This window comes from Hemiscyllium ocellatum, chromosome 7 (genome assembly GCF_020745735.1).
Source record: "Hemiscyllium ocellatum isolate sHemOce1 chromosome 7, sHemOce1.pat.X.cur, whole genome shotgun sequence".
NCBI lineage: Eukaryota > Metazoa > Chordata > Chondrichthyes > Orectolobiformes > Hemiscylliidae > Hemiscyllium > Hemiscyllium ocellatum.
In genome coordinates this window covers 39,822,304-39,849,399 of record NC_083407.1, presented here as the reverse complement: position 1 = coordinate 39,849,399, position 27,096 = coordinate 39,822,304, and the positions used below count along the sequence as shown (strand labels likewise).

General features: G+C 39.4%; 1 protein-coding gene across 1 annotated transcript in view; it reads right to left on the bottom strand.

Annotated features, from left to right (window-relative positions):
- The window catches only part of map3k19 (mitogen-activated protein kinase kinase kinase 19), a 75,643-nt gene that overhangs the window by 6,775 nt on the left and 41,772 nt on the right, over positions 1 to 27,096 (bottom strand). The window contains exons 5-8 of the mRNA XM_060827745.1: positions 13,442 to 13,710; positions 11,391 to 11,443; positions 7,753 to 10,476; positions 7,454 to 7,606 (exon numbers count right to left, since the gene is read on the bottom strand). Coding sequence (XP_060683728.1) covers positions 7,454 to 7,606; positions 7,753 to 10,476; positions 11,391 to 11,443; positions 13,442 to 13,710 — 3,199 coding nt within the window. The remainder of the gene's footprint in view (positions 1 to 7,453; positions 7,607 to 7,752; positions 10,477 to 11,390; positions 11,444 to 13,441; positions 13,711 to 27,096) is intronic.

Sequence of the window (27,096 nt, the reverse complement as noted above, 5' to 3'; positions counted from 1 at the left end):
TTTCCAATAGGAAGGAGACCAGAATTGCATGCAATATTCCAACGGTGACCTAACCAATGTTCTGTACAGCCTCAACATGACCCTCCAACTCCTATACTCAATACTCTGACCAATAAAAGAAAGCATACCAAACGCCTTCTTCACTATCCTATCTACCTGCATCTCCACTTTCAGGAGCTATGAACCTGCACTCCAAAGTCTCTTTGTTCAGCAACACTCCCTAGGACCTTACCATTAAGTGTACAAGTCCTGCTAAGCTTTGCTTTCCTAAAATGCAGCACCTCGCATTTATCTGAATTAAACTCCATCTGCCACTTCTCAGCTCATTGGCCCATCTGGTCAAGATCCTGTTGTAATCTGAGGTCACCCTCTTCACTGTCCACTACACCTCCAATTTTGGTGTCATCTTCAAACTTACTAACTGTACCTCTTGTGCTTGCATCCAAATCATTTATGTAAATGACAAAAAGTAGAGGACCCAGCACCGATCCTTGTGGCACTCCACTGGTCACAGGCCTCCAGTCTGAAAAACAACCCTCCACCACCACCCTCTGTCTTCTACCTTTTGAGCCAGTTATGTATCCAAATGGCTAGTTCTCCCTGTATTCCATAAGATCTAACCTTGCTAATCAGTCTCCCACGGGGAAACTTGTCAAACACCTTACTGAAGTCCATATAGATCACATCTACCACTCTGCCCTCATCAATCCTCTTTGTTACTTCTTCAACAAACTCAATCAAGTTTGTGAGACATAATTTCCCATGCACAAAGCCATGTTGACTACCCCTAATCAGTCCTTGCCTTTCCAAATACATGTACATCCTGTCCCTCAGGATTCCCTCCAACAACTTGTCCACCGCCGACGTCAGGCTCACTGGTCTATAATTACCTGGCTTGTCCTTACCACCCTTCTTAAACAGTGGCATCACAGTTGCCAACCTCCAGTCTTCCGGCACCTCACCTGTGACTATCGATGATACAAATAGCTCAGCAAGAGGCCCAGCAATCACCTCTCTAGCTTACCACAGAGTTCTCGGGTACACCTGATCAGGTCCTGGGGATTTATCCACCTTTATGTGTTTCAAGACATCCAGCACTTCCTCCTCTGTATATATGGACATTTTGCAAGGTGTCACCATCTATTTCCCTACAGTCTATATCTTCCATATTCTTTTCCACAGTAAATACTGATGAAAATCCATTTTCTGCAGCTCCACACAAAGGCCGCTTTGCTGATCTATGAGGGGCCCTATTCTCTCCCTAGTTACCCTTTTGTCCTTAATATTTTTGTAAAAACCCTTTGGATTCTCCTGAATTCTATTTGCCAAAGCTATCTCATGTTCCCTTTTTGCCCTCCTGATTTCCCTCTTAAGCATACTTCTACTTCCTTTATACTCTTTCATGGATTCACTCAATTTATTCTGTCTATACCTTACATATGCTTCCTTCTTTTTCTTAACCAAACCATCAATTTCTTTAGTCATCCAGCATTCCCTATACCTACCAGCCTTTCCTTTCACCCTAACAGGAATATACTTTCTCTGGGTTCTCTTAATCTCATTTCTGAAGGCTTCCCATTTTCCAGCCGTCCCTTTTACCTGTGACATCTGCCCCCAATCAGCTTTCAAAGGTTTTTGCCTAATACTGTCAAAATTGGCCTTTCTCCAATTTAAAACTTCAACTTTTATATTTGGTCTAATATGTTCCATCACTATTTTAAATCTAATAGAATTATGGTCGCTGGTCCCAAAGTGCTCCCCCACTGACACCTCAGTCACCTGTCCAGCCGTACTTCCCAAGAGTAGGTCAAGTTTTGTACCTTCTCTAGTACGTACATCCACATACTGAATCAGAAAATGTTCTTGTACATATGGACTTGTTGGGCCAAAGGGCCTGTTTCCACATTGTGGGGAATCTAATCTAATCAGAACCACACCATGGAGGTAGGATGAGATTGGAATTTTCATTTGTGTGTGGGATCAACATGTACACCTGGCCTGAATGGTAACCTCCTGTGCTTTAAATATTTGTGTAAAATATTCCAACACCTAATGAACAAATACAGCAGGATCATTCAATTAGTTCACAGGTCACCCATAATATAACTGCTCACGCCTGCCTATGTCAATGTTCCTCAATACATAGACCAAAGAACAGTACAACACAGCACAGGCCATTTGGCAGTTAATGTTGTGCCAACGTTTTATCCTACTCTAAGATCAGACTAACCTACATACTGTTCATTTTACTCTTGAGAGTCGCTTAAATGTGCTAATGTATCTGACTCTACTACCATTGCTGGCAGTGCACTCCATGCACACACCACTCTTAGCGAGTTTTGAGAACCATGCACTCACCACTCTTAGCGAGTTTTGAGAAGATTTGTAGCTCAGGTTGAGGTTTTGGAAAAAAATTCACTAAAGAGGAGGAAAACAATAACAAACTGCCATTCCTAGACGTCACAGTAGAGCAAACAGCCAGTCGGGAACTTCAAACCAGTGTCTAGAGGAAAACAATACATATGGACCAAATATTGAATTACAGAAGAAATAATTCCAATATCCACAAACGAAGCTGCATCAGACCATTATTTCAAAGAGCCAACACAGAGGAACTACGCAGAGCGGAGGAAAATCACCTATCCAGTGTATTCAAAAAGAATTGGTACCCAATGAACACAGTCCGCCAATTTCTCAGCAACAAACCCAAACAAGCAGACAAAGCATGTCCAGAAACTCTACATTCCCTACATCAAAGACATCTCAGAAATGACTGCCAGACTACTCAGACCCCTTGGCATCATGGTAGCCCACAAACCTGGCAATACACTAAAACAGCAGCTAATGAACTTGAAAGACCTTATACAGACAAGCAAAACTAATGTCATTTACAAAATACCATGCAAGAACTGTAACAAACACTACATTGGACAAACACAGAAAACTAGCCACAAAATGACATGACCCTCTCTCATGAGTATCCTTATATACAGATAAGGAAGGACACCACTTTGACTGGGACAACACATCAATCCTAGGACAATCCAAATAGCGATGTGCATGAGAATTCCTAGAAGCATGAGATTCCAACTGGAACGCTAACAACAAACACATCGAGTTAGACCCCTTTACCACCCCCTGAAAAAAGAACAGGAAAGGACATCACCACAGGAAATGACATCACCAATCCATAGAAAGCAGGAATCATCAGCAGTGCTTCACCCAGAGGCCCACTGAAGATGTTACCTAGTAGGGTGATGAAACATTTGGAAATAAACCTTCCAACTCAGCAAGCAAATCTATGTCTACCCACCACTCTCTGTGTAAAGAAACTCCCTCTGACATCTCCCCTAAACCTTCCTCCAATCACCTTTAAAATTATGCCCCATTGTGATAGAACATGATCAAATGCCTTAGCCTGGAGTTGGGTGACCAGTGGTGTTCTGCAGAGATCGATTCTGGAACCTCTACTCTTTGTGATTTTTATAAATAACTTGAAGTAGAAAGGTGGGAAAATGTCTCTGATTATGCACTCTATCTATGTTTCTCATCATCTTGTGCACCTCTATGAAGTCACTGCTCATCCTTATTCGTTGCAATGAAAAAAACCCTAGCTCTCTCAACCTTTCTTCATAAGACATGCCCTTCAGTCCAGGCAGCATCCTGGTAAATCTCTTTTGCACCCTTTCTAAAGCTCCCGCATCTTTCCTACAATGAGACAACCAGAACTGAACATAATATTCCAAGTGTGGTCTGACCGGGGCACTCTAGAGCTGCAGAATAACCTCACAACTCTTAAACTGAATACCCCTGCTAATGAAAGCCAACACATCATGCGCCTTCTTAACAACCCTATTAACTTGGGTGGCAACTTTGAGGGATCTACGGACATGGACCCCAAGATCCCTCTGTTCCTTCACGCTGCCAAGAACCCGGCCTTTAACCCTGTATTCTGCATTCAATTCGGCCTTCCAAAGTGAATTACTTCACAATTTTTCAGTTTGAACTCCGTGTGCCACTTAACAACCCAGTTCTGCATCCTATCAATATCACGTTGCAACCTACGACAGTTCTCCACACTATCCACAACATCATCAACCTTTGTATCATTGGCAAACTTACTAACCCACCCTTCCACTTCTAGTTATTTATAAAAATCACAAAGAGTAGAGATTCCAGAATCAATCTCTGCAGAACACCACTGGTCACCCAGCTCCAGGCTAAGTACTTTCCATCTACCACCACACTCTGTCTTCTATGGGCCAGCCAATTCTATATCTAGACAGCCAGATTTCCCTGCATCCTATGCATCCTTACTTTCTGAATGAAACGATCATGGGGAACCTCATCAAATGCTAAAGTTCATGTACACCACACTACTGCTCTACCTTCATCAATGTATTTTGTCACATCCTCAAAGAATTCAAAAGGTTTGAGGCATGATCTACCCCTCACAAAGCCATGCTGACTATTTCTAAAGATTTGTAGTTTTCGAAGTAATCATAAATCCTTAGGATCCTCTCTAATACGTTGCCCACCATAGACTGCTCTGTAATTCCCAGGATTATCCCATTCCCTTTCTTGAGCAAGGGTATAACATCTATCCTTGTTTTTCAAAATTTTCAGCACATCCTCCTTCTTAACATCAAACTGTTTGAGCATATCAATCTGTTTGTTTTATGCTGTCCGCAGAAATATCAATGTCCCTCTCATTAGTGAATACTGAAGTAAAGTATTCATTAAGGCCCTCCCCTGCCACCTCCAACTCCAAGCACAAGTTCTCTCCACTATCCATGATTGGCCCTACACTCACTCTGGCCATCATCTTGTCGCTCACAGGTGTAGAATGCCTTAGGGTTTTCCTTAATTGTGCCCAGTAAAGCTTTTTCATGCCCTCTTCTAGCTCTCCTAAGTCCATTCTTCAGTTCCTTCCTGGCCTGCCTTGTACCCTCTAGAGCCCTGAGTCTGATTCTTGCCTCCTCAACCTTAAGTAAGCTTCCTACTTCCACTTGGCTAGGTGTTCCACATCCCTTGTCACCAAAGGTTCTTTAAACCTACCATCCCTTCCTCGCCTCTGTGGGACAAACCTGTCCAACACTCTCAGCAAGTGCTTCCTAAACAACCTCCACATTTCTATTGTGCATTTCCCTGAAAACAACTGTTCCCAAATTAAGTGCCCAATTTAATTCCCCCTCCCCCAATTAAATATTTTCCCATACCATCTGCTCCTATCCTTTTCCATGAGTATAGTAAAGGTCGGTGTTGTGATCACTATCACTATCACTAAAATGCTCTCCCATTGAGAGACCTGACATGGTTTGTTGCCAAGCATCAAATTCAATATGGCCTCCCCTCTAGTCGGCCTTTCTACATTGAGTCAAGAACCTTCCTGGACACACCTGACAAAAACAGGTCCAAACAAACTATTTGAAGTAAGAAGGTTCCAAAGAATATTAGGTTAAAGTCACCCATGACAACAACCCTGTTACTTCTGCACCTTTCCAAAATCTGCCTCCCAACCTGCTCCTCCATGTCTCTGTTGCTATTGGGGAGGTCTGTAGAAAGTGACTGCTCCTTTTCTATTTCTGACTTCCACCCATACTAACTCTGTACACAAACCCTCCTCAATGACCTCCCTTTCCGCAGCTGTGATAATGATTAGCAATAGCACTCCTCCACCTCTTTTACCTCCCTCCCTATTCCTTTTGAAACCCTGGAACATCCAAAAACCATTACTGCCTCTGTGATATCTTAGTCTCCGTAATGGCCACAACAACATAGTTCCAAGTACTGATCCACACTTAAAGTTTGTCATGCTTATTCCTGATACTTCTTGCGTTAAAATAGACACAATTCAATGCATCACACTGATTGTACCTTTTCCCTCTTCATAGACTGACTGCAGGCTGTACCTGACTGTTCACTACCTACTCCATCATCTGATTTATAGCTCTGGTTCCCAACCCTGCCAGTCTGGTTTGAACCCTTCCGAAGAGCTCTAGTAAACCCCCTGCCAAGAATATTGGTACCCTTCCAGTTCAAGTGCAACCTGTCCTTCTTGTACAGGTCCCACCTTCCCCAGAAGGTAACCCAATATTCCAAATATCTGAAGCCCTCACTCCTACACCAGCTCTGCAGCCACATATTCATCTGCACTTGCTGCCTATTCCTAATCTCACTAACCCGTAACACTGGTAGCAATCCTGAGATTACTACTCTGCTCATCCTGCCTTTTAGCTTCCAACCTAACTCCCTATATTCTCTTTTCAGGTACTCCTCCCTTTCCCTACCTATGTCATTGGTAGGGAATGTGAAACATGACTTCTGGCTGCTCTCCCTCCCCCTTAAGAATCCTGTAGACTCGATCAGAGACAACTCCAACCTTGGCACCTGGGAGGCAACATACCATGGGAGACTTGGTTGCGACCAATTGAATCTCCTGTCACTATTGCTCTACTATTCTTCCCTCTTCCCTTCTGAGTCACAGAGCCAGGCTCCGTGCCATCCTCCTTCTTTGAGTTCTCTGCCTGACGAATGGTCCTTGATCACCAAACCATTGCAAAGTGTTGCTTTTCTTTAAAACAAAAGGCAGGGCAAGGAAGATGGGTCCGAGTTGACATCAAGCTGTGACCAAGATTGAACCATGAGTTGCTGATGTTAATTTGTGCATACCTGCTGATGGCTACAGGTGCCCCCTTCCCCATGCCATAATACCTGGTTAACAGAAATCTATCTATCCCAGTTTTAAATTAACTGAGTTATCAATATTGCTGTTTGCAAATGTGTGTGCCAAACTGCTACCAACCTTTGAATAAATAGCTGTTTCTAATTTCAGTTTAAATATCTGGCTTTAACTCTTAGTATGCTCTCAATTCCTAAACATCCCAACTAATGAACATAGATTTCCGTCCCCCTCCCCAAAAGCTATTTTATCTGCTTCATCTACTATCTTAAACTTCAGTCAAATCACTATGTAACCTGCTATACACTAATGAACAGATGCTCGATCTTTCCTTGTTCTTTAAAATCTTGGATTCCACATGTAATTCTAGTTAATTTGCATTGTGTTCCTCCCATAGTCAGTGTAGCTTTCCTAAGGTGTGGTGCCCAGGACTGTTCACAGCATTCCAGCCCTGGTGTAACAAGAGCTTGATTATTTTCTATACCTGTTCATGGTAATGTAATGAGCTCAGTACATAAGCTACAAGATTTTCTGAAAGTCCACCATTTGTAGCTTTTTACCATTTAGGAATTTGTTGTTTCCTTTTTAGGTATCAAGTGGATAATATCAAATTATCTTGCACTGTAATCTATTTGTATCAATTTTGCCCATTTAATCCTTTAATATTTTTCAAATAGACAATTTTTGTAACAGCAGAAAAGTATTACAATTTATTCTCATTGAGTGTTAAAATTTCATCTTTAAAATCAACAGCAATTTACAGATACTCACTGTGCCATAGGCTCCTTTGCCAAGCACATTTCCTTTGGTCCATATAATGGCATCGTTACAACTGGAGCTACATTCAGACTCTATGGAATGGCCAAGTGAACTGTTTGATCTGCTAGAAGTCTTAGATAGTTTTGTAACTGTATATTCTGCACTCTGTTGGGAACAAAATAATCACGCTTAAAAACTTTCCTAAAAACTGATTTTTTTCTTTTAAGTTTCCATTGCAATTTATTGTGTTGTTACGTTTTTACTGACATGAGAGATTTTTCGTAAAGATCAATGGAATTTTTTTTAATTACCTGAAGGCTATTCTCATTTACTCTTCCATTTCCATTTTGAAACAAGCCATTCTTACTATCATCTTCCTTTTGTAGAAACTGTTTGGTCACTTCTATTTTGTCAGTACAAGTAATTTTTTCTTCTAACAACAATGCTGATGCCAGACAACGAAGCAAATCATCTGTAAGACTGTCTTGACTATCATGCTTAAAGCAATGTGGAGGGCAGACCTCTTCTGCAGTCCAGGTGTTGATCGTTGGTTGAACTGAGAGACCAGTATAATTGAAATCTGGGTTTGAAGCAGCTTTTACTGTAGAAGAGATGGTGTTATCTTGGTCTTCAGTACATAAGGCAATAGGTTCTGTTTCATCCTCTCTAACATTCCAGATAACCTGATTAGACATAGCAGTTATAGATTCTTGTGCATCTGTAATCCCCTGGCATTCTACAGTTACACTTCCTTTATCCAAGTCGACACCATCTTTAAGTGTGATGTTCAGTTGCTGTTGTATCTCATATAAATTAGCAGCAAGACTATCTGCATCCTTACTCTTTGGGAGCATTGAAGACTTATACTGATGAGTTGCATCATGTCCTAGATCATCTCCATTAACTGAAGTACATGATGATTCCTTACATAAATCTTCTGAAATGTCAGATTTCATTGAAGTTTGCTTAAGTGAGATTTCTGTAATGGTTGACAAATACTGGTTATCTAGATCAACTTCATAATTTGATAATGAATGAAGGGAGTTTGCACCATCTGATGGATTACCATTATTCTCTTGGTTATTTAATTCAAAGGATAGTGCCTCTTTCCTGTAGGTTTTTTTGTGACAATTGTGGCCAGAAATGATCACATTTTCTTGTCCTTCATCACCGAATAAAGGAGTGTTTTTCTCTCCTGCATTCTCATCAACACTCTTTTTTATGACATTTGTAGGACTTTTCTTATGTTTAGAATTCAGATTACGTTTTGAAATTTTTGCAGTAATTCTTGAAGTTGTTTGATTTGATTTGGAATTCTTACATATTGATCGCCTTTTAGGTGGCATAGACTGAATAGCTTTATGACTACTTTCACGAGTAGTGGAGTTTCGCACGGTGCAGTATACAGGAGTGCCAAACATTTCATAAATGCCTGGACCTTTCTCAGTTGGATTTATTTCCTGAAACATATCACTATACTTTAATGCTGAGAAATTATCAGTGACATATGATCTTGAAACCCGCAGAACTGGTGATTTATTCAGACTGTTTGAAATTCTGTTGATATTTGGAAGATTTTGTTCATTAGGAACTGATCCATTTCTCAAGAGGCACTTAATTCCATCTTGTTCTTTTGTTTTCACTTTTGGTACAACTTGGTGTAGATCAGGATTTTCCAGTGTAGGGAGGCTTGGCCTTTTTTTATATTTTAGTAACTGAGCAGTTGAGGGCATAAGTATACTCTTCCTCAGCCAACTTTGTGTTGGAATGGAGAGGCACTGTAATGACTTGGCACTACATTTGTTGATACGTTCTGGAGTGGGGATAGTCCTTTGATTGACACAATTAATCTTGCTTATTTTCTTATTCTTTTCTGTTTCTTTTAACGTTAAAATGTTGAGACTTTGATTGGCTTTGTAAGACATGCTGTTACTAGTGTTTTTCATTTTAAGATGGTTCATTTTCGAAAAGTGCTGTGCTTTGGTTGATGATTGTTTTGCCACTGTGACATGTATGGCAGAAGTACATTTTAAGTCAATTTTCATATCTTTCTGTGCTGCGTTTTCTTTTCTAAAAGTGGCATATTTTGTCCTGACAGCCTGTTTTGGAATAGTTACATTTTGTCCAAAGTTCTTTGCTAAATTCTTTTGAGCAGTGCTTTTGTGGCTTATGTTTTCTCTTGCATTATTGTCTGGAAACAGATTATTGCTTATTTCAATATCTTCGTTGCATGGAAGGACCTCATTAGCTGATATTCTTGAATTTTGTGCAGCCTGGAAATTTGTATTTTCCTCTGGGTCCATGGCTATACAGTTAAAAAGATCTGCATTCATGCTCCCTTTAGTAAGGGTCTCCCTAGTCTCGAAATTCAGCTGGCCAGAATGAATTGCATCCAATAGTGCAATATCATCTTTGCAATAACTAGCATCAAATAGTTCTTCATCTAAGATTGTCTCTGCAGTTTCAGCTTCTTTGTGGTTGCATTTTTTCTCTGATCCAGCTGAAGCACAGTATGTATTTTTTGTAGATGTTAAATTAGTAACATCATTTGCAAACAGATGTTTAGATGTTTCTTCGTCTATAAGTTCTTGTTTGATTTTTTTGTCAGAAGCTACACCCTCTGAGTCATTACTGAGGGGCATAGGAAGAGGTAAACTCAATTTATTATTTTCAATGTCATATCCTGTTTCTGATGTCAGTGTGTCTTGTGGTTCAAGGCTTTGAGTGTATTCAGGACATTCAGCAATATTGACTGACTCTCGGTTGCTAGGTACATTGGCACTAGAGAAATCGTTTGAAGTTTCTTGGCTGCAAGACAATGCTTGAGATTGTTTACTAAATCCGTTTCTCCTTGTGACTGATTCAAGTGGTGATAACAAATGACATAGATGTTGTTTTGATGGCAAGGTTATAACAGTAGCATTAGAGATATCACTCTCATTTAATTCATCAGTGACTCTTCTTCCCTGTGTTGGGAAATGTTGCACAGGCACCGAAGACTTTGCATTGTTGGTGCCCAGTTGTGGTAAAGACAGCTGTGGTTTGCAAAAATATAAAGATTAGATTTCATCTGGAGTTACACAGATTATTTTATCCTGTTTTTAGAGTTAGACTCTACCCCATTATATTTAAAGTGACACCACATTCAAAGCTTTAATCATTTTTTTATAATGGAAACAGCATTGATAATAAAACTACATTTAAAGAGTTTCTAATATAGTTATGCATAGGGATGTACTTTTGTCATGAAATACTTCAATGAAAGTAATAAATCTTAGTCAGGAATTGTAATAAAAGCCAGGGAAATAGTTATTTTTAAAACATGTAATAACCAATATCATGTCAATTTTCCTTGCAGATGCTGCCTGTAAGATATCCTTGGAGCCAATGTACCAAAGGCTAAAAGGACATGATTTCTCTTTTGAGGATTTGTGTTGCCAATTGAAAATTACGTTTGGACTTTGGCAGGCTGAATACATGGAGATGAAAATAATACTGAAAATATACTGGTCTGGCTGCATCTGTGGAAAGAATAAAAGGGTGGCAATCCCGAGTTGAATATGACTTCTTTGAGACTTCCATGGTATTTTGCTTTTTGTCTAAGTTTTTGGAGATTCTGCCGTGCATTTAGGTGATGACAGGGAGTTTGTGGTTGAACCAAGAAGGTGTCCCAGTTTGTAGTTCAACAGCCTTGTGTGAATCTTGGAGAGTTGCTGTGAATAGAGAGGGGAATAAATTACTGCTGAGAACAAGGTCAGCAATTACCCTGGGGTCCCAGGTAGCAGTGAGTTGTCAAGAGTTAAAAACTCTTGCTGCCAAAAAGAAATGGAATAACAGCATGTAAAGGAATGGAAAACTTGAAAATTAAGGTATTGGTGAGTCCCCTCATGACAATAAAGCTAAGGCCTTATGTGTGATTGACATTTAAGATGATAAATTTGGAACAAACCTTGAAATTGGTGCTGCTATTCTTTGAATCAGCTGCCACTTTGTTTTTTGACGCTAAAAATGAAATCATATAGGGTCAGAGCGTTTATCTCAATTTCTGTCCTTCAAATAAATCTGCAATTTAGCAACATTTTGGAAGGAAATTATAATATTGATAAGGCAGTTCAAATGATTTACAATAAAAACTAGATAATCTGTCTGAATATCATTTTTGAATTTTGTATCAATATAATTTCTTGAGGTTTAGTTGTTTTCATTCCAATCAAATGAGAAAACATCTTAAAGAAAAGCTGATTAAATGTCCATATCATGAATACATGATTCGTTTAACTTATTATTTAACAAATTATTTTATTTTGCTAATGGATTGTCATTTCATAAGTGTTTGATTGTATCACAGGTGGGAATGTTGCAGTTTGCATGCACACAAATGTTATGGTCCAAACTGAACAGTCACACCCTAAAAACTTTACAGTATTGCTATCAATCCACAATATTTTGAAATTAACATGTAAGCTGATCTTATTTAGATGTCCAATGAGAATACTCAGGTTGATCCTATTCATTGTATTTATGCATAGCATTTCCTTGCAATGCCATGGGATGGTGCTCTAACAGAATTTCAAATGCTGCTTTGATTTAGAATTTGTTGAAACCCCACCTCACTTTGACCATTCTTGCTCTTCAGCCACACTGTCCTGTTGATTGACTCATTTCACTCTTGTAGCTTCTTCAAACTAAACCTGACCTTAATTATTCCTGCCTTCAATTTTAATCCCCAACGGTTTCCAACACCATATCGGCTCTACAAGTCTGGAAAATAATTTTGGAAGAAAATGATTTGCTGAAGAGAGAGATGGCAGAGAAAGACGGCCTTGCTAGATAATTACTCTTCACATTAGAGAGCCTCCCATGAGCTTTGAGAAGCCCTTCAGAGAAATTCTTCACAGGAACTCATAATCCTAGTTAAAACCAGTAAGATGTTTGAACCACATGAAGGGAACTACCTGAAAATCTTTTCCTCCGCTCTTGAGCTCTTTCATTAAAATTAAAATTCTGTTAAATAACAGGAAATGATCAAATCTACATTGAAAGTGGAATCCAATGTTTCTCTTAATCTGCCTGTTCCTGATCACAATTTCACTCATTTCCTAATCAGCTTGAATATAATTAGTGATATGACAGTCTGAGGGTTGTAATGCCTTTTCAATTTTGGCACAGTAAATTGTGAAGGAGAGTCTAATTTAATTAAACATACAAGGTACAGACAGGTCTTGTATATACATAGCTGTTAGATGCAGCTTTTTTTCTGACACCCACTTCCTTTCAGGGATTGCTCTGTTTTTCTGGTTCACCCTAGAGTGGAAACTCTCAAAGGGAAAATCCCCTAAAAAACAGGGGTAGTTGGAAATGGATATACTGATCCTCCTGTTTGAAGTATGCAATACAAATCAAACCTTTGTATCATTTTTGTATCTTTTTTCCTGAGGGATTAGGGTGGGGGCTTTCTTGCGTGCAAAACACACCAATAATTTTATTCTTGCACTATTGAATCAAGAAGTTGTTCCAACTAAGCACTCTGTGACCAATCTGGAAACTCCATTTTGTTGCATAGAACCTTTCTCAGTACGAACCTGCTCCGCTCCTTAAACAGCTACATTCACTTTCAGAAATTCTGACAAAGTGGAAGTGAGCTGCCAAAAGCAACCTGCTGAGTAAACTGATGAGTAAGGTTTGTTAAAACAGCTTTGTTCAGAAAGTTGACAGATATTTCACTGATCAATATTCCTGCTCTGGAATTGCTAGAATCAGACTTTCCTTAAAAAAGTTAAACTTTAATTGTAGAAATTGTTAGATAACCACAATTATATTTTTATGCTTGTTCTCAAGACAATCTGTTCTAGACTTATACCCCTGTTGAACCATTTCTGAAACTCTTGAGGGTTTGGTAATCACTTCCAAGTAGCCATTATTCATGCATTTTTTTTATGTCTCTGCAAAATTGTGTTGTACTAAGAAAAAGAGTGAGCAAAAGAATGGAAGTCTGCTTACTTTGTTGATTATGAGTCTGTGAATCTCGCAAGTAATCCAGGTGTGCTTCAGTATAATTGATATTTGGTTCAGATTCCGAGCCATGCATTCCAGTGATGTCTTCAGTAGTCGGCACATTTTTACCCCACTTGTTCCTTCGGGTTGGCACATTTAATGAAGGTGGCTCCTTTAGCTTTATAGAAGCCAGCAATGTTTCATCTGGGAGAGATGAATGACGTAGCTTTTCTCTCTTGAGACCTTTCCAATTATTTTCCAATGTGATCTCTGGACTATAGATGATATTATACATAACATTATCTTTTCTGACCCTATTTAGTCATATCCCTGTCACATTTAAAAGCTTAGAGTATTTTTTTCTCCCATGATTACATAGGCTGTGCAAGGAAATCAATGACCAGATTGACAGTAGATGAATTCATGTGTACTAATAATTAGTTCTTGTTTCTACTGCATAGATTTAGTTTTTATGCATCATTTTAAACTTGTAAAACACTGAAATTTTTAAAAAAGATATCTTTAAAGATGTGAATTTGCATTTCCACTCTAATAATCGTACATTCATGTCTAATATTTAGGACATCTAGTTCCTGGGGATATCTTGGGGTGGCACGGTGGCTCGGTAGTTAGCACTGCTACCTCACAGCACCAGACACCTGGGTTTGACTCCACCATGTGTGTGTGGAGGCTGTACGTTCTCCCCATGTCTGTGTGGGTTTCCTCTGGGGGCTCTGCTTTCTTCCCACAATCTAAAAATGTGCAGGTTAGATGAACTAGCCATGCTAAATTGTCCATAGTGTTCAGATATGTGTAGGCTAGGTGCATTGGTCAGGGGAAATGTAGAGTAATGGGTCTGGGTGGGATACTCTTTGGAGGGTCAGTGTGGATTTGTTGGGCCAAATGGCCTGTTTCCACACTGTTGGGATTCTATTTCTAAAACAAAATGTATAATAATTGTCTGCACCAGCATTATGCATTGTGTTGACGTTTCTGCAATCTCAAAAATCTTTCAATAGTTCTGCTTACTAATGGTAAGAAATGAAGTTCAATTCTATGCAACAAGCAATAGCAGAGTGAAAAGGGAAAATGTGAGATTCCAGTAAAATGACAATTAACTTGATTGTCGCATAAACCTAACTGATCAACCATTATAATGGGAATAAATTTGTATTTTTGTTTTCAGGAAAAACAAAATCCAGAAAAGTGTTTTATTATTTCATTCATTCATGGGACATGGGCATCAGTAACTAGGTCAGCATTTAATCCCCATCCCAAGGTTTCCTTGAGAAAATAGTGGTGAGTTGCCTTCTTGCAGTCCACATGCTGTGAGTTAACCCACAATGCTATTAGGGAGGTAATTCCAGGATTTTGACAAAGTGACAGTGAAGGAACGGTGATATATTTCCAAGTTAGGATGGTGAATGACTTGCAGCTGGTGGTGTTTCCATATATATGCTGCCCTTGCCGTTCTGGGTGCGTTTAGAAGGTACTGTCTAAGGATCTTTGAATTTCTGTAGTGAATCTTGAGGATAGTGCTCTCTGCTGCTACTGGGCAATGGTCTAAATAATGGATTTTGAGAATGTGGTTCCAATCAAAAAAGGTTTCCTTGTCCTGGATGATGTCAAAAGTCTTGAGCGTCACTGAAGCTGTACCCTTCCAGACAAGTGAGGAGTTTCTCCTGACTTGTGTCTTGGAGCTGATGGAGCTGATGAGGAGTCAGGAAGTGAGTTACTCACCACAGTATTCCTAGCCTCTGACCTGATCTTCTAGCCACTGTGTTTATGTTCATAATGGCAAAAACATAACAACACACAATAAATTTTTGAGGTTTATGGTTATAAATGAGAGCTAAGTCACTTCATCTCTTTTCATGGAATTACTGAATCACAGATTTGTTATGACGCAGCCGAAGGCTGTTCAGCCCATGTCTGCAATAGCTTTTTGAGCATTTTAGCTTAGTCCCAAACTTCTGACTTTTCCCTGTAATCCTGCAAATTGTTCCTATTTAACTAATCATTCAATGCTATCTTGATGCCTCAATTGGATCTCCCTCCACTACATTTCCAGGCAGTGCATTCCATACCCTAAACACTTGTGTTTTCCCACCTTGCATTTGATTCTTTCACCTTTTAAGACTTTGCCCTTGTATTCTCAATCTATTTACAAGCAGGAACAGCAGTTCCCTATCCACTCTGTCCAAACCTTTTATGATTTTGAAAACTCCTATCAAATCTCATCCTCACGGAATATAGTGCCAAATTCTCCAACTTTTCTTTATAACTGTAGTGCCTCATCCTTGGAACATTCTCATAAAATTCTTATGTTCATATCCAAAGCTGTGCACAGTACTCCAGCTGAGGGCTAACAAATGTCTTACATAGTTCATCATAACCTCGTCACTCTTGTATTAAATGTCACACTGTGTGTTTATTAACATTTCTCTCTACCTGTTTTACCATCTTTCATGACTTGTGTACTTGTATATCTAGGTTGCTGTGCTCCTGCACTCTACTTAGAATAGTGACACTTATTTTAGACTGCCTGTTTGTTCGTTAGGAAGTGCGACACCTCATGTTTCTCCACATAGACATGATGGTGGTGTGGAAAGATTCAATGTCTTTTGAAGTTCTACCCTATCCCCTTCACATAGAGTCATAGAGATTTTCAGCATGGAAACAGACCCTTTGGCCCAACCCATCCATGCCAACCAGATATCCCAACCCAATCTAGTCCCACCTGCCAGTATCTGGCCCATATCCCTCCAAACCCTTCCTATTCAAAAACCCATCAAAATGACCCTTAAATGTTGCAATTGTACCAGCCTCCACCACTTCCTCTGGCAGCTCATTCCATACCTGTACCAACCTCCGTGTGAAAAAGTTGCCCCATAGGTCTCTTTGGTATCTTTCCCCTCTCACCCTAAACCTATGCCCTCTAGTTCTGCACTCCCCGACCCCAGGGAAAAGACTTTGCCTATTTACCCTATCCATGCCCCTCATAATTTTGTAAACCTCTATGGTAGAGTCTCTCTTTTTGAAGATGGTCACTGCCTGATAATCTTGTGATGCAAATGGTACTTGTCATTTGTCAGTCCAAAACTTGACTATTGTCCAAGTCTTGCTACATTTGGACATTGACAGTTTCAGTATTTAAGGAGTGATGAATGATACTGAACATTGTACTATTATCTGACTTCTGACCTTCTGATAGATGAAGTGCTTAAGATGATTGAGACTAGGACACTATTCTGAGGAACTCTTGCAGTGATGTCCTGGAGTTGAGATGACAAACCTGTAATCATCAGCATCTTCTTTTGTGCTGCAACTAGGGGAGAATGTGCCCCCAGATTTCTATTGTTTCTAGTTAGACTATAATGAGGTCAAGATGGATCATCCACTGACATGTCTGGCTGAAAATTGTTGTAAATGCATCAGTCTTATCCTTTGAACAGACATGCTGGGCTCCCCCAATAGTGATGACAGAGACATTCATGGAGCCACCTCCCTCAGTAAGGTGTTTACTTGTCCACCAGAAATTCACAACTAGATGTAACAGGACTGTGGTCTGATTCACTTGTGGAATTGCTTAGCCATTTTCTATCACTTGCTGCTTATGCTGTTTGGTACATAAGTAGTCCTGTTCTCAGTTTCATCAGGTTGACACTTCACTTTTAAGTACACCCGGTGATGCTGGTACACTCTCCTGCATTCTTCAATGAACCACAGTTGACTCTTCTGACTTGATGGTAATAGTAGACTGGGGAATATGCTGAGCCATGAGGTTGCAGATTGTGTGGTTCAAGTGAAGCCCATCTGACCAGAACAGCTCCCTTCTACCCTATACCGGTGCCTGTGCCCTGTGAACTGAAACCCATTCATCATGCAGCAATCTTTAGGCCAGACATTGAACTCCTTCACTTTATTTACCCTGAGCCAGTTTGCCTGTAGCTCAGATAGTAATCCTGAGATTAATACCTTGGATATTTTGCCTTTTTGTTCAGCTTTATATCATTCTAAATCTTTCAGCAAAACATCCTTTCCAGTCCTAGCAATGTTGTTAGTACCAATATGGATGGCAACAAGTAGATCCCTCCTTGCCACTTCAAGTTTCTCTAAATTGCTGGCAGCTGGCAGGCTGCATAGTCTTTGGGACTCATGCTCAGGGCTGCAGAGAACAGTGTCTATCTCTGAATTATACTGTCCTCTACCACTACTCCATTCCTATTGCTTTCCTCCACTTGAATTGCTCCCAATACCACGACGTTCAGCCTCCCTGCCCTCCCACTTTCATCCACAGATCTCACAAGAACTATTGGACAATTTCAGGGATTGTAACTCTTCAGGTATACATATCCCTCCTGCCCTTGAGGAGGTAGATTAAAGATCAGGAATGATAGACCGGCTAGCTTAACTTCTATAGGGGGAAAATGCTTGAGTCTATTATCAAGGAAGAAATAGTAAGACATCTAGATAGAAATTGTCCCATTGGGCGGACACAGCATGGATTCATGAAATACAAGTCATGCTTAACTAATTTACTGGAATTCTGTGAAGATATTGAGTACAATGGACAACGGGGGCCCAGTAGATGTGGTGTATCCAGATTTCCAGAAGGCATTTGACAAAGTGCCGCAGAAAAAGTTGCTTCATTAGATTAAGATTATGGGCAATGTATTAGCATGGATAGAGGATTAGTTAACTAACAGGAAGCAAAGAGTAGGGATAAATGAGTGCATTTCTGGCTGGCAACTGATGATTAGTGGTGTGCCTCAGGGATCAGTGCTAGGACTGCATTTATTCACAATTTACCTAGATGATTTGGAGTTGGGGGCCACATATATTGTGTCAATGTTTGCGGATAACACGAAGTTGAGTGGTAAAGCAAAGTGTGCAGATGGCTGTGAAACTTTGCAAAAGGACATAGTTTAAGTGAGTGGGGAAAGGTCTGGCAGAAGGAATAGAGTCATAGAGTCATAGAGATGTACAGCATGGAAACAGACCATTCGGTCCAACCTGTCCATGCCGACCAGATATCCCAACCCAATGTAGTCCCACCTGCCAGCACCTGGCCCATTTCCCTCCAAACCCTTCCTATTCATATACCCATCCAAATGCCTTTTAAATGTTGCCATTGTACCAGCCTCCACCATTTCCTCTGGCAACTCATTCCGTACATGTACCACCCTCTGTGTGAAAAAGTTGCCCCTTAGGTCTCTTAAGTCTCAGCATGGTGGCTCAGTGGTTAGCACTGCTGCCTCACAGCACCAGGGACCCAGGTTCGATTCCAGCCTCGGGCGACTGCCTGTGTGGAGTTTGCACGTTCTCCTTGTGTCTGCGTGGGTTTCCTCTGGCTGCTCCGGTTTCCTCACACAGTCCAAAGATGTGCAGGTCAGGTGAATTGGCCATTCTAAATTGCCTATAGTGTTATGTGCGTTAGTCAGAGACAAAATGGGTCTGGGTGGGTTACTCTTCGGAGGGTCGGTGTGGACTTGTTGGGCCAAGGAGCCTGTTTCCACACTGTAGGGAATCTAATCTATATCTTTCCCCTCTCAACCTAAACCTATGCCCTCCAGTTCTGGACTCCCAACCCCAGGGAAAAGACTTTGCTATTTATCCTCTCCATGCCCCTCATAATTTTGTAAGCCTCTATAAGGTCATCCCTCAGCCTCCAATGCTCCAGGGAAAACAGCCCCAGCCTGTTCAGCCTCTCCTTATAGCTCAAATCCTCCAACCCTGGCAACATCCTTGTAAATCTTTTCTGAACCCTTTCAAGTTTCACAACATCTTTCCGATAGAAAGGTGACCAGAATTGCACACAATATTCCAACAGTGGCCTGACCAATATCCTGTATAGCTGCAACATAACCTTCCAACTCCTGTACTCAATACTTTGACCAATAAAAGAATATTAATAAATATGAAGTCATCCATTTTGGTAGGAATAACAGTAAAAGAATTATTACTTGAATGGTAAAAAATTGCAGCATGCTGCTCTGCAGAAAGAGACCTGGGTGACCTTGTGCATGAATCACAGAATGTTGGTCTGCAGGTACAATAGGTAATTAAGAAGGCAAATGAAATGCTGTCCTTCATTGCTAAAGGGATTGAGTTTAAAAGCAGGGAGGTTATGTTGCAGCTGTACAGGGTGCTGGTGAGGCCACACTTGGAGTACTGTGTGCAGTTTTGGTCTCCTTACTTGAAAAAAGATGTACTGGCACTGGAGGAGGGTACAGAGGAGGTTCATTACGTTGATCCTAGAGTTGAGGGGGTTGCCTTATGAGGATAGACTGAGTAGACTGGGGTTATATTCATTAGAATTTAGAAGAATGAGGACCTTCTAGAAACATACAACTATGAAGGGAATAGATAAGATAGAAATAGAGAGGATGTTTCCACTTGTGAATGGAACTAGGACAAGATGGCATAGCCTCAAAATTAGAGGGAGCAAATTTAGGACTGAATTGAGAAGGAACTTCTTCACCCAGACAGTTGTGAATCTATGGAGTTCCATGCCCAGTGAAGTAGTTGAGGCTTCCTCAGTAAATGTTTTTAAAGCTAAGATAGATAATTTTTTGAATAGTAAAGGAATTAAGGGCTATGATGAGGGGGCAGGTAGGTGGAGTTGAGGCCACAAAAAGATTAGCCATGATCTTATTGAATGGCAGAGCAGGCCTGCAGGTCCAGGTGGCCTACTCCTGCTCCTAGTTCCTATGCTGTTATTTTCTTATCACAGATCAAGTTTGAATTATCTAATCTAAGGGGTGTGAGTGCCTCCTAGGGAAAAGCTTCCAGGTGACTTACCCCTCCCTGATATGGCACAATGTCTCCTATTTTGAGCAATAGCTCCACCATTTCTGCAGTGATTGCTTTAACGCCATTGGACGTGGGCCATCAGATCCTGGTGGCTTATCTAGCTTTAGTTCCATTAGTTTGTCAACTACTTAATACCTAGTGATGGAAACTGATACAAGATCTATTGTCCGAATAGTAACTTGTTTATCTCATATCTTTTGGATTTTTACAGTGTCCTCCACCATGAATACTGATGCAAAACATTGATTTAAATTAATTGCCATTTTTTCTGCTCTTCATTATCAGTTCCTCAATCACGTTGTCCAAGCATCACATACTCACTTTACTTTTTCTTTATATAAACCTGTGAAAGTTCTTGATTGTTTTTTTATATTTCTTGCCAATTTTCTTTTTTCATCAATTTTCCATCAATGTTTCATCAATGTTTATTTGGCTTTTGGTCATCCGCTGCTGGTTACAAAAAATACCCATTCGTCTGGTTTATCATTAATATTTGTCATTTTGTATGCATTTGTTTTTGATTATGTACTCTCCTTGACATTTTTGTTATGCACAGGTTCAGCAGTGTTGATGAGTATTCATGCCACAGTAATGAATGCAGACGAGCTTCCTAATCATCACTGTCCAGAATGCTGACGGGCTTGAAATATTTTTCTAACTTAATGCCAAAACTTTATGCTACCACCAGGAACCTGAATTTTGACCTCTTCTGCAAATTAAGTTTCCCTTCCTCCCTTTATGTCACACTTGATAGGCGTATACTGACCATGATGAATAGTAAGGATGCACATTTATCACCAAAACAATCTGGAAATTAATTTCCCATTGCAACCACCAAATGTAACAGAACAGTGTTACAAAATTCATTTTTCATTTAAAAAAAAGGTACTTAATTAACTTGTGTATATTATTCTAACAGCAAACTCCTTCAATTTATTTAACATTGATTTTGAGATAAAATAAGCAAATTTTATACTGATAAAATTATTCTTAGATTAGATTAGATTACTTACAGTGTGGAAACAGGCCCTTCGGCCCAATAAGTCCACACCGACCTGCCAAAGCATATACCACCCAGACCTATTTTAACTAATGCATTTGCACATTCACCCTCAAATACTTGGAATTTTAGCAAGCAACATTGTGATAAGCTAACTCAATAACTGTATTCTTAGAGCTTGTAGCTCAGAGAATTGGAGCTACAGTGTTGTAGTCCCCATCTCTGTTCCTTGGTCCCTTTTGAGTATGGCTCCCTCACTAAATTAGTCCATTATTGTTTTGCTGACTACCTGTTATACAAATTATACAAATTATACAAATTAGAGTTGATTATTTTACTTGTTGACTTGGTAATTTTTTTATCCATTCACAGGTTGTGTAGATGTCACTGGCTGGGCCAGCATTTATTGCCATTCCTAACTGCCCACATTGCTGAGAGTCTGGAACTGCAAGTAGTCCAAACCAGGTAAGGATGGTAGATTTTCTTCCTTGAAAGGCATTAGTGAACTAGATGGGTTTTTCTGACAACTGACACCAATTTCATAGCCACCTTTAGATTCTTAATTCCAGATTTTTAATTGAATCCATAGTTCACCATCTGCCATGACGGGATTAAAACCAGAGTCCCCAGATCATTATTGGGGTCTCTGGATTAATAATCTGGCCATTACCTGTAGCAGAACAGATCTTTCACCCTTTAAAGTAACATTCAATTTTCATTCCAAAGTTATCAATAGACCAGCAGTTAAATAATGTATTGGTTCCTGATATCTGACTTACAAAATCCCTTCTTATTCAAGAAACAGAAAACTTTTTTTTGTTTCCTAACTACATTTGCACCAACTGATGCAAATGTAGTTGGTGCCTGCATATAGGTTTGCCATTTTTTGGATTGCAGATAGATTGAGTGGTCAGGCCACCCATACTGGCAAGGAATGTGATTCCCTACAGTCTGGCTTATAAAGCTTCCTTACTTATTGGATAAAAGTTGTGGCTATGAACAGGTCATGTTTATCTATTTGTGTTTCTGTTCCTATTTCTATGGTGACTGTGTAACAATGTCAGCAAATGTAGATTTGATTTGCAATAAGAGGAAATATATGTTAGCATGAAACTAATTTTCAAATTTGTCAATTTTAAATCTAAGTATTAACTACTGAAACTACCAAGCATTATGAAAGTTTAGATAACTTACAACTAAACATCATTTTAAATCTTTTAGTTCAATCGCAACTATTTCCATTATGTTCGAACAGTTCAGATGGATGATATTTTTATTTGAAGTTGCAAGTTACACTTTAAAGGTTCAAGTATTAAATTCTACAGCAGAACATTGATGCAATTACACTTACCTATTTGTTTCTAAATCATTGTAAAGATAAATCATCTCTTGTAATGCATTTTTTGCAGTATTGAAAGCAAGAAGAATTGGTGGCCCTATTGAAGATATTTTTAAAGATTAATGAACATAATAAATTCATTTAAATTAGAACATAATTTCCATAACATGTCACGAAATGTAATTCTTAAATGAATTCCATTATTGGCCCATTGTGAGTATTAAGGTTTGAATAACTAATGGACTTGATTTCCTCACAGTATCAAACCTATGGCACGAACATAGATTATATTTTAATATGCTTTTGATAATCCACGGCCTCTTGCATTTGAATTTGTCTCAATGTTTTGGTAACCTATACATCCGAAAGGTCTAGGTTCACATCCTAAGCAAGCACCAAAATTTTTAGACCAACACTCCAGTATAGCTCTAAGAAGTGGTCTCACAAGTGTTGTCTTTTGGATGGGAAGTTAAACTAAAGTTCTGTCTGTCCTAAAAGAGAATGCAAAGTAATGAGAACACTGGATATCTGAATTAAAAACAAAAAATGATGGAGAAACTCAGCAATCTGCAAGTGTTTGTGGAGAGTGAATAGGAGTTAATGTTTCCAGTTCAAAATCACATCTTTGGAACTGAAAAGGTCTGAAAAAGTGATGGGTTTTAATGCTGTAGAAAAAGGAGGGGAGGAAGATCAAGAGGAATAGACGTCAAAGGTGCCCAGAGCAAAAGGCAAAGAGAATGCTGATAGTAAAATAGAAGAAATGTAGATGAAGATTTGATGTTAATGATCAAGGTTAATGTAGAGCACAGCTGTACTGAGAGTAAACCTATGCAAACAAGACACAAAAAGGGTGGGGGTCAGTAATCAAAATAGAGGACAGAGTTCATGGATAGAAGTTGTTGAACTCAATGTTGTAGGATACCTAAGCAGAAAATGAGGTGGTGTTCCTCCAGGTTGCTTTTGGGTTTCACTGGAACTCTGCAGCAGCCCTAGGACAGAAATGTTAGTGTGACAGCAAGATGGTGCACTGAAATGGCAAATAAGCAGATGGTCAGGGTACTTCTTAGAATAAAAAGTGAGGTCTGCAGATGCTGGAGATCACAGTTGAAAATGTGTTGCTGGTTAAAGCACAGCAGGTTAGGCAGCATCCAAGGAACAGGAAATTCGACGTTTCAGGCCAGAGCCCTTCATCAGGAGGGCTCTGGCCCGAAACATCGAATTTCCTGTTCCTTGGATGCTGCCTAACCTGCTGTGCTTTAACCAGCAACACATTTTCAAGGGTACTTCTTAGAGTCAGAGCATTTTTGTACAGCACAGAAAGAGGCTCTTCAGCCATTGTATCCATGCTGTTCAGTCAACATCTATCTATTCTAAGCCCATTTCCAAGAACTTGACCTGTAGCTTTTGTATGCTCATCTAAATAGTTCTCAAATGTCTTAATGGCTCCTGCTTCTACCACCCTTTCAGGCAATAAGTCCCCCTGCTCCTTACCTGAAAATTGCCCCCAGTCTTGACCTTTCTATTGAGGCAAAAAGTTTCTTCCCACACACTGTCTGTGCCCCTCAGAACATTATATCAATCAGGTCCCCCTTCAATGTTCACTGTTCTCAGGAAAACAACCCCATTTTCTCTAGTCTCTGTTCAGAGCTGAATCACTGCAGTTCAGGCAACATCCTGTTGAATATTTTCTATGACCCATCTTTTGCAATCACAGTGTGGATGACCACGGAGTGGAATACCTCTGCTCTATCTACAAGATGTGTGGCTACTAGAACTACACATTGTACTCTAACTGTGCTCTAATTAATATCATAGACAGCTCCATAATAACCCATAGTTCTTGTACTTAATGCCTTGACTAATAAAAGCTTGTATCCAATATGCTGCCTTAACACCTTTTCTACCTGTTGTCTTGCCTTCAAAGATATAGGGACATGCACACCAAGGTCCCTCTGATTCTTTGTACTTCTTATAGTCCTATCATTTACCATGTACTCCCTTGGCTTGTTAGTCTTCCCAAAATGTATCAGCTTATCCTTTTCAAGATTACATTCCATTTGCCACTGTTCAGCCCATCAGACCAGCCCATCATCCTCACTATTTATCCACATCATCAATTTTCATCAATCTGCAAACTTACTCATCATAGCTCCTACACTGATATCTAGTTTCCTGTAGGTAGAGATGTTCCACTGAGCAGACATCATGTCTCTGATTGGTCTTGTTAATGTAAGGAGACTGTATTGTGAGCTATGAATTAAATAGAGAATATTGCAAGTATTATAAGTAAATCACTGGTTCGCATGGAAAATGTGTTTGGGACCTTGGACAATGAAGAAAGAGGAAGTGAATAGATAATTGTTAGACCTTCTGTGATTGCATGGAAAGGTGTCATTGAAGCTGAAGAGGTGTTAAAAGTGATGGAGGAGTGGACCAGGGTATCATGAAGGGAAAGGTCACTGTGGAGTGTTGACAGGGAAGGGAGGGGGGGGAAGATGTGTTTGGTGGTGGAATCATGCAGGAGATGGTGGAAGATGATAATTGAAGAGACAAGTGGGGTGGAATGTGAGGACAAAGCGGAAAGTTGTTTGTTCTGGGAGAGAGGGGAAGGAGTTGGCAGAATCTGAGAACCATGTCAATCAGAGTGCAGGGAAATCTTCATTTGAGGAAATGGAACACATGTTAGGCACTACGGAAGTTGTCATCATCAGAACAGATGCAACAGTGACAGAAAAACTGGGAGAAAACAATTAAATCTTTACAGGAAGAGTGTGAGGAAATATAGTCAAGATAACTGTGGGCGATGGTGAGTTTGCAATGGAAATAAAGAAATCAAGGACCAGATAAAGTTGAGAGAAGGACAGAAATTTGCAGTAAAATTAGTCAATATTTCTAATTCCAGATGAAAGTAGGAAGCATCACTGACTGTTGGGATCTCCTTCGAGGGAAGAAGTAGAGAGCTTTAAGATAAAAGAGCACTTAAAATTTTAATTGAAAAAGAATTTTCTTATACAAGAATACTTCTCTTGGCTAGTGAAGGAGCAATATTTATGCTCAAGAAAAAATGCTCTGTCCCAGAATGCTTCACCTGCCCAGTTAAAAAAAAAAGCAGTGTGACAAAACAGCAAATGGAGATCTAACAGAAGGAAGAGGAAAAATCTTTAAAATGTATTCTATAAGAACTGAAATGTTTCATATTTTCTGTCATTCTTATTATTCACTACACATCTCCAGTGATTGGCAGGACCCTCACAGCAAAAGAAAGTATCTTTTCTGCCATACATGTGACAATCGCATCTTTCTTCAGGGGGCAGAGTGCTCTGTTTGTTCTGCATTTCATCACATTGCTTCTATTAAGCTATATCCATACAAAGCCATAGAAATGTTGTTTGATACATGTTTACAGATAGAGAACTGTTTAAAAAGAGAACTATCTTGGTGAAAGAGATATTGACAAACATTTGTTTAAAATGCACAAATTGCATTCTGACACATCACTTCACCATTTGCATTTGATTTTGTATTAAAAGGTGCATCAACATTTTTTCTTACCAAAATTTATCAGAACAGTCCTAATGAAGGAGCCTTTAAATTATTCAAATATAACATGACAATGACAGTCTTAGATAAATTGTGGTTAAACATCTTAAACTATAGCAAGATGTACCTGTATTGGTCAGTAGCACCTGAATGAGGTTTATATATTGAGATTGAACGAATATTCCCTTTATTCTCCACCACAGTATTTATCTGCAGTACTGAGCACTGTTTGCAGCTTTTGCAAAGCTTGCATATTTAGCAACCTTTGTCTTTATTGTGCAGTCAGGCTGTCTGCAGCATAAGTAGCATGTAACTAGTCTGTATAATTTGTAGATGTATCAGATCACATAGAATTGCTTGTATGTTCAACGTGAACATGCCCAGATGTTACTTTGCATCGCTAAAAAGAGAACAATAATGACCTATTCTAAAGAAGGAAATATGAGTGTACTCTTCATTCATACATAGCTATTAAAGTTACAGTAGCCTTAGACAAAGAAGCTATTATAAGTGTGCGAAAGAAGTAATTGAATGAAGGCTTTTTATAAAGAAACTGTATATCCTCCATCTTCTGTCAAAATAATTAAAATCCACAATTTAATATAATAATACCTCGTGTTGGTCTTTGAAATTCTGTATTTGTTCCATCAGATCGTTTGACCAAAATGTTGTCGTTTTCAGAAGCTGAACCCTCATTTCTTCTCATGAAACAGTTTGTGTTTTCTGAATTCACAGTTGACATCTGGAGGCCAGAAAAATCATATGAACATTGCAAGTTTTCCAGTGCAATTGGTACTGAGAGGGCTAAATTCTATAACTGCTGAAAATTAATGAAAAGTTTGATGTGTGATTAAGCTGTGTCTATTGATTTCAATGCAGGCATTTTTCCAACAGCTAATGCAAAGGTGATATAAATAAAGCTACAGTGATGTATCAAACTGCACAAGTGCAAAGTCCAATTTAAGT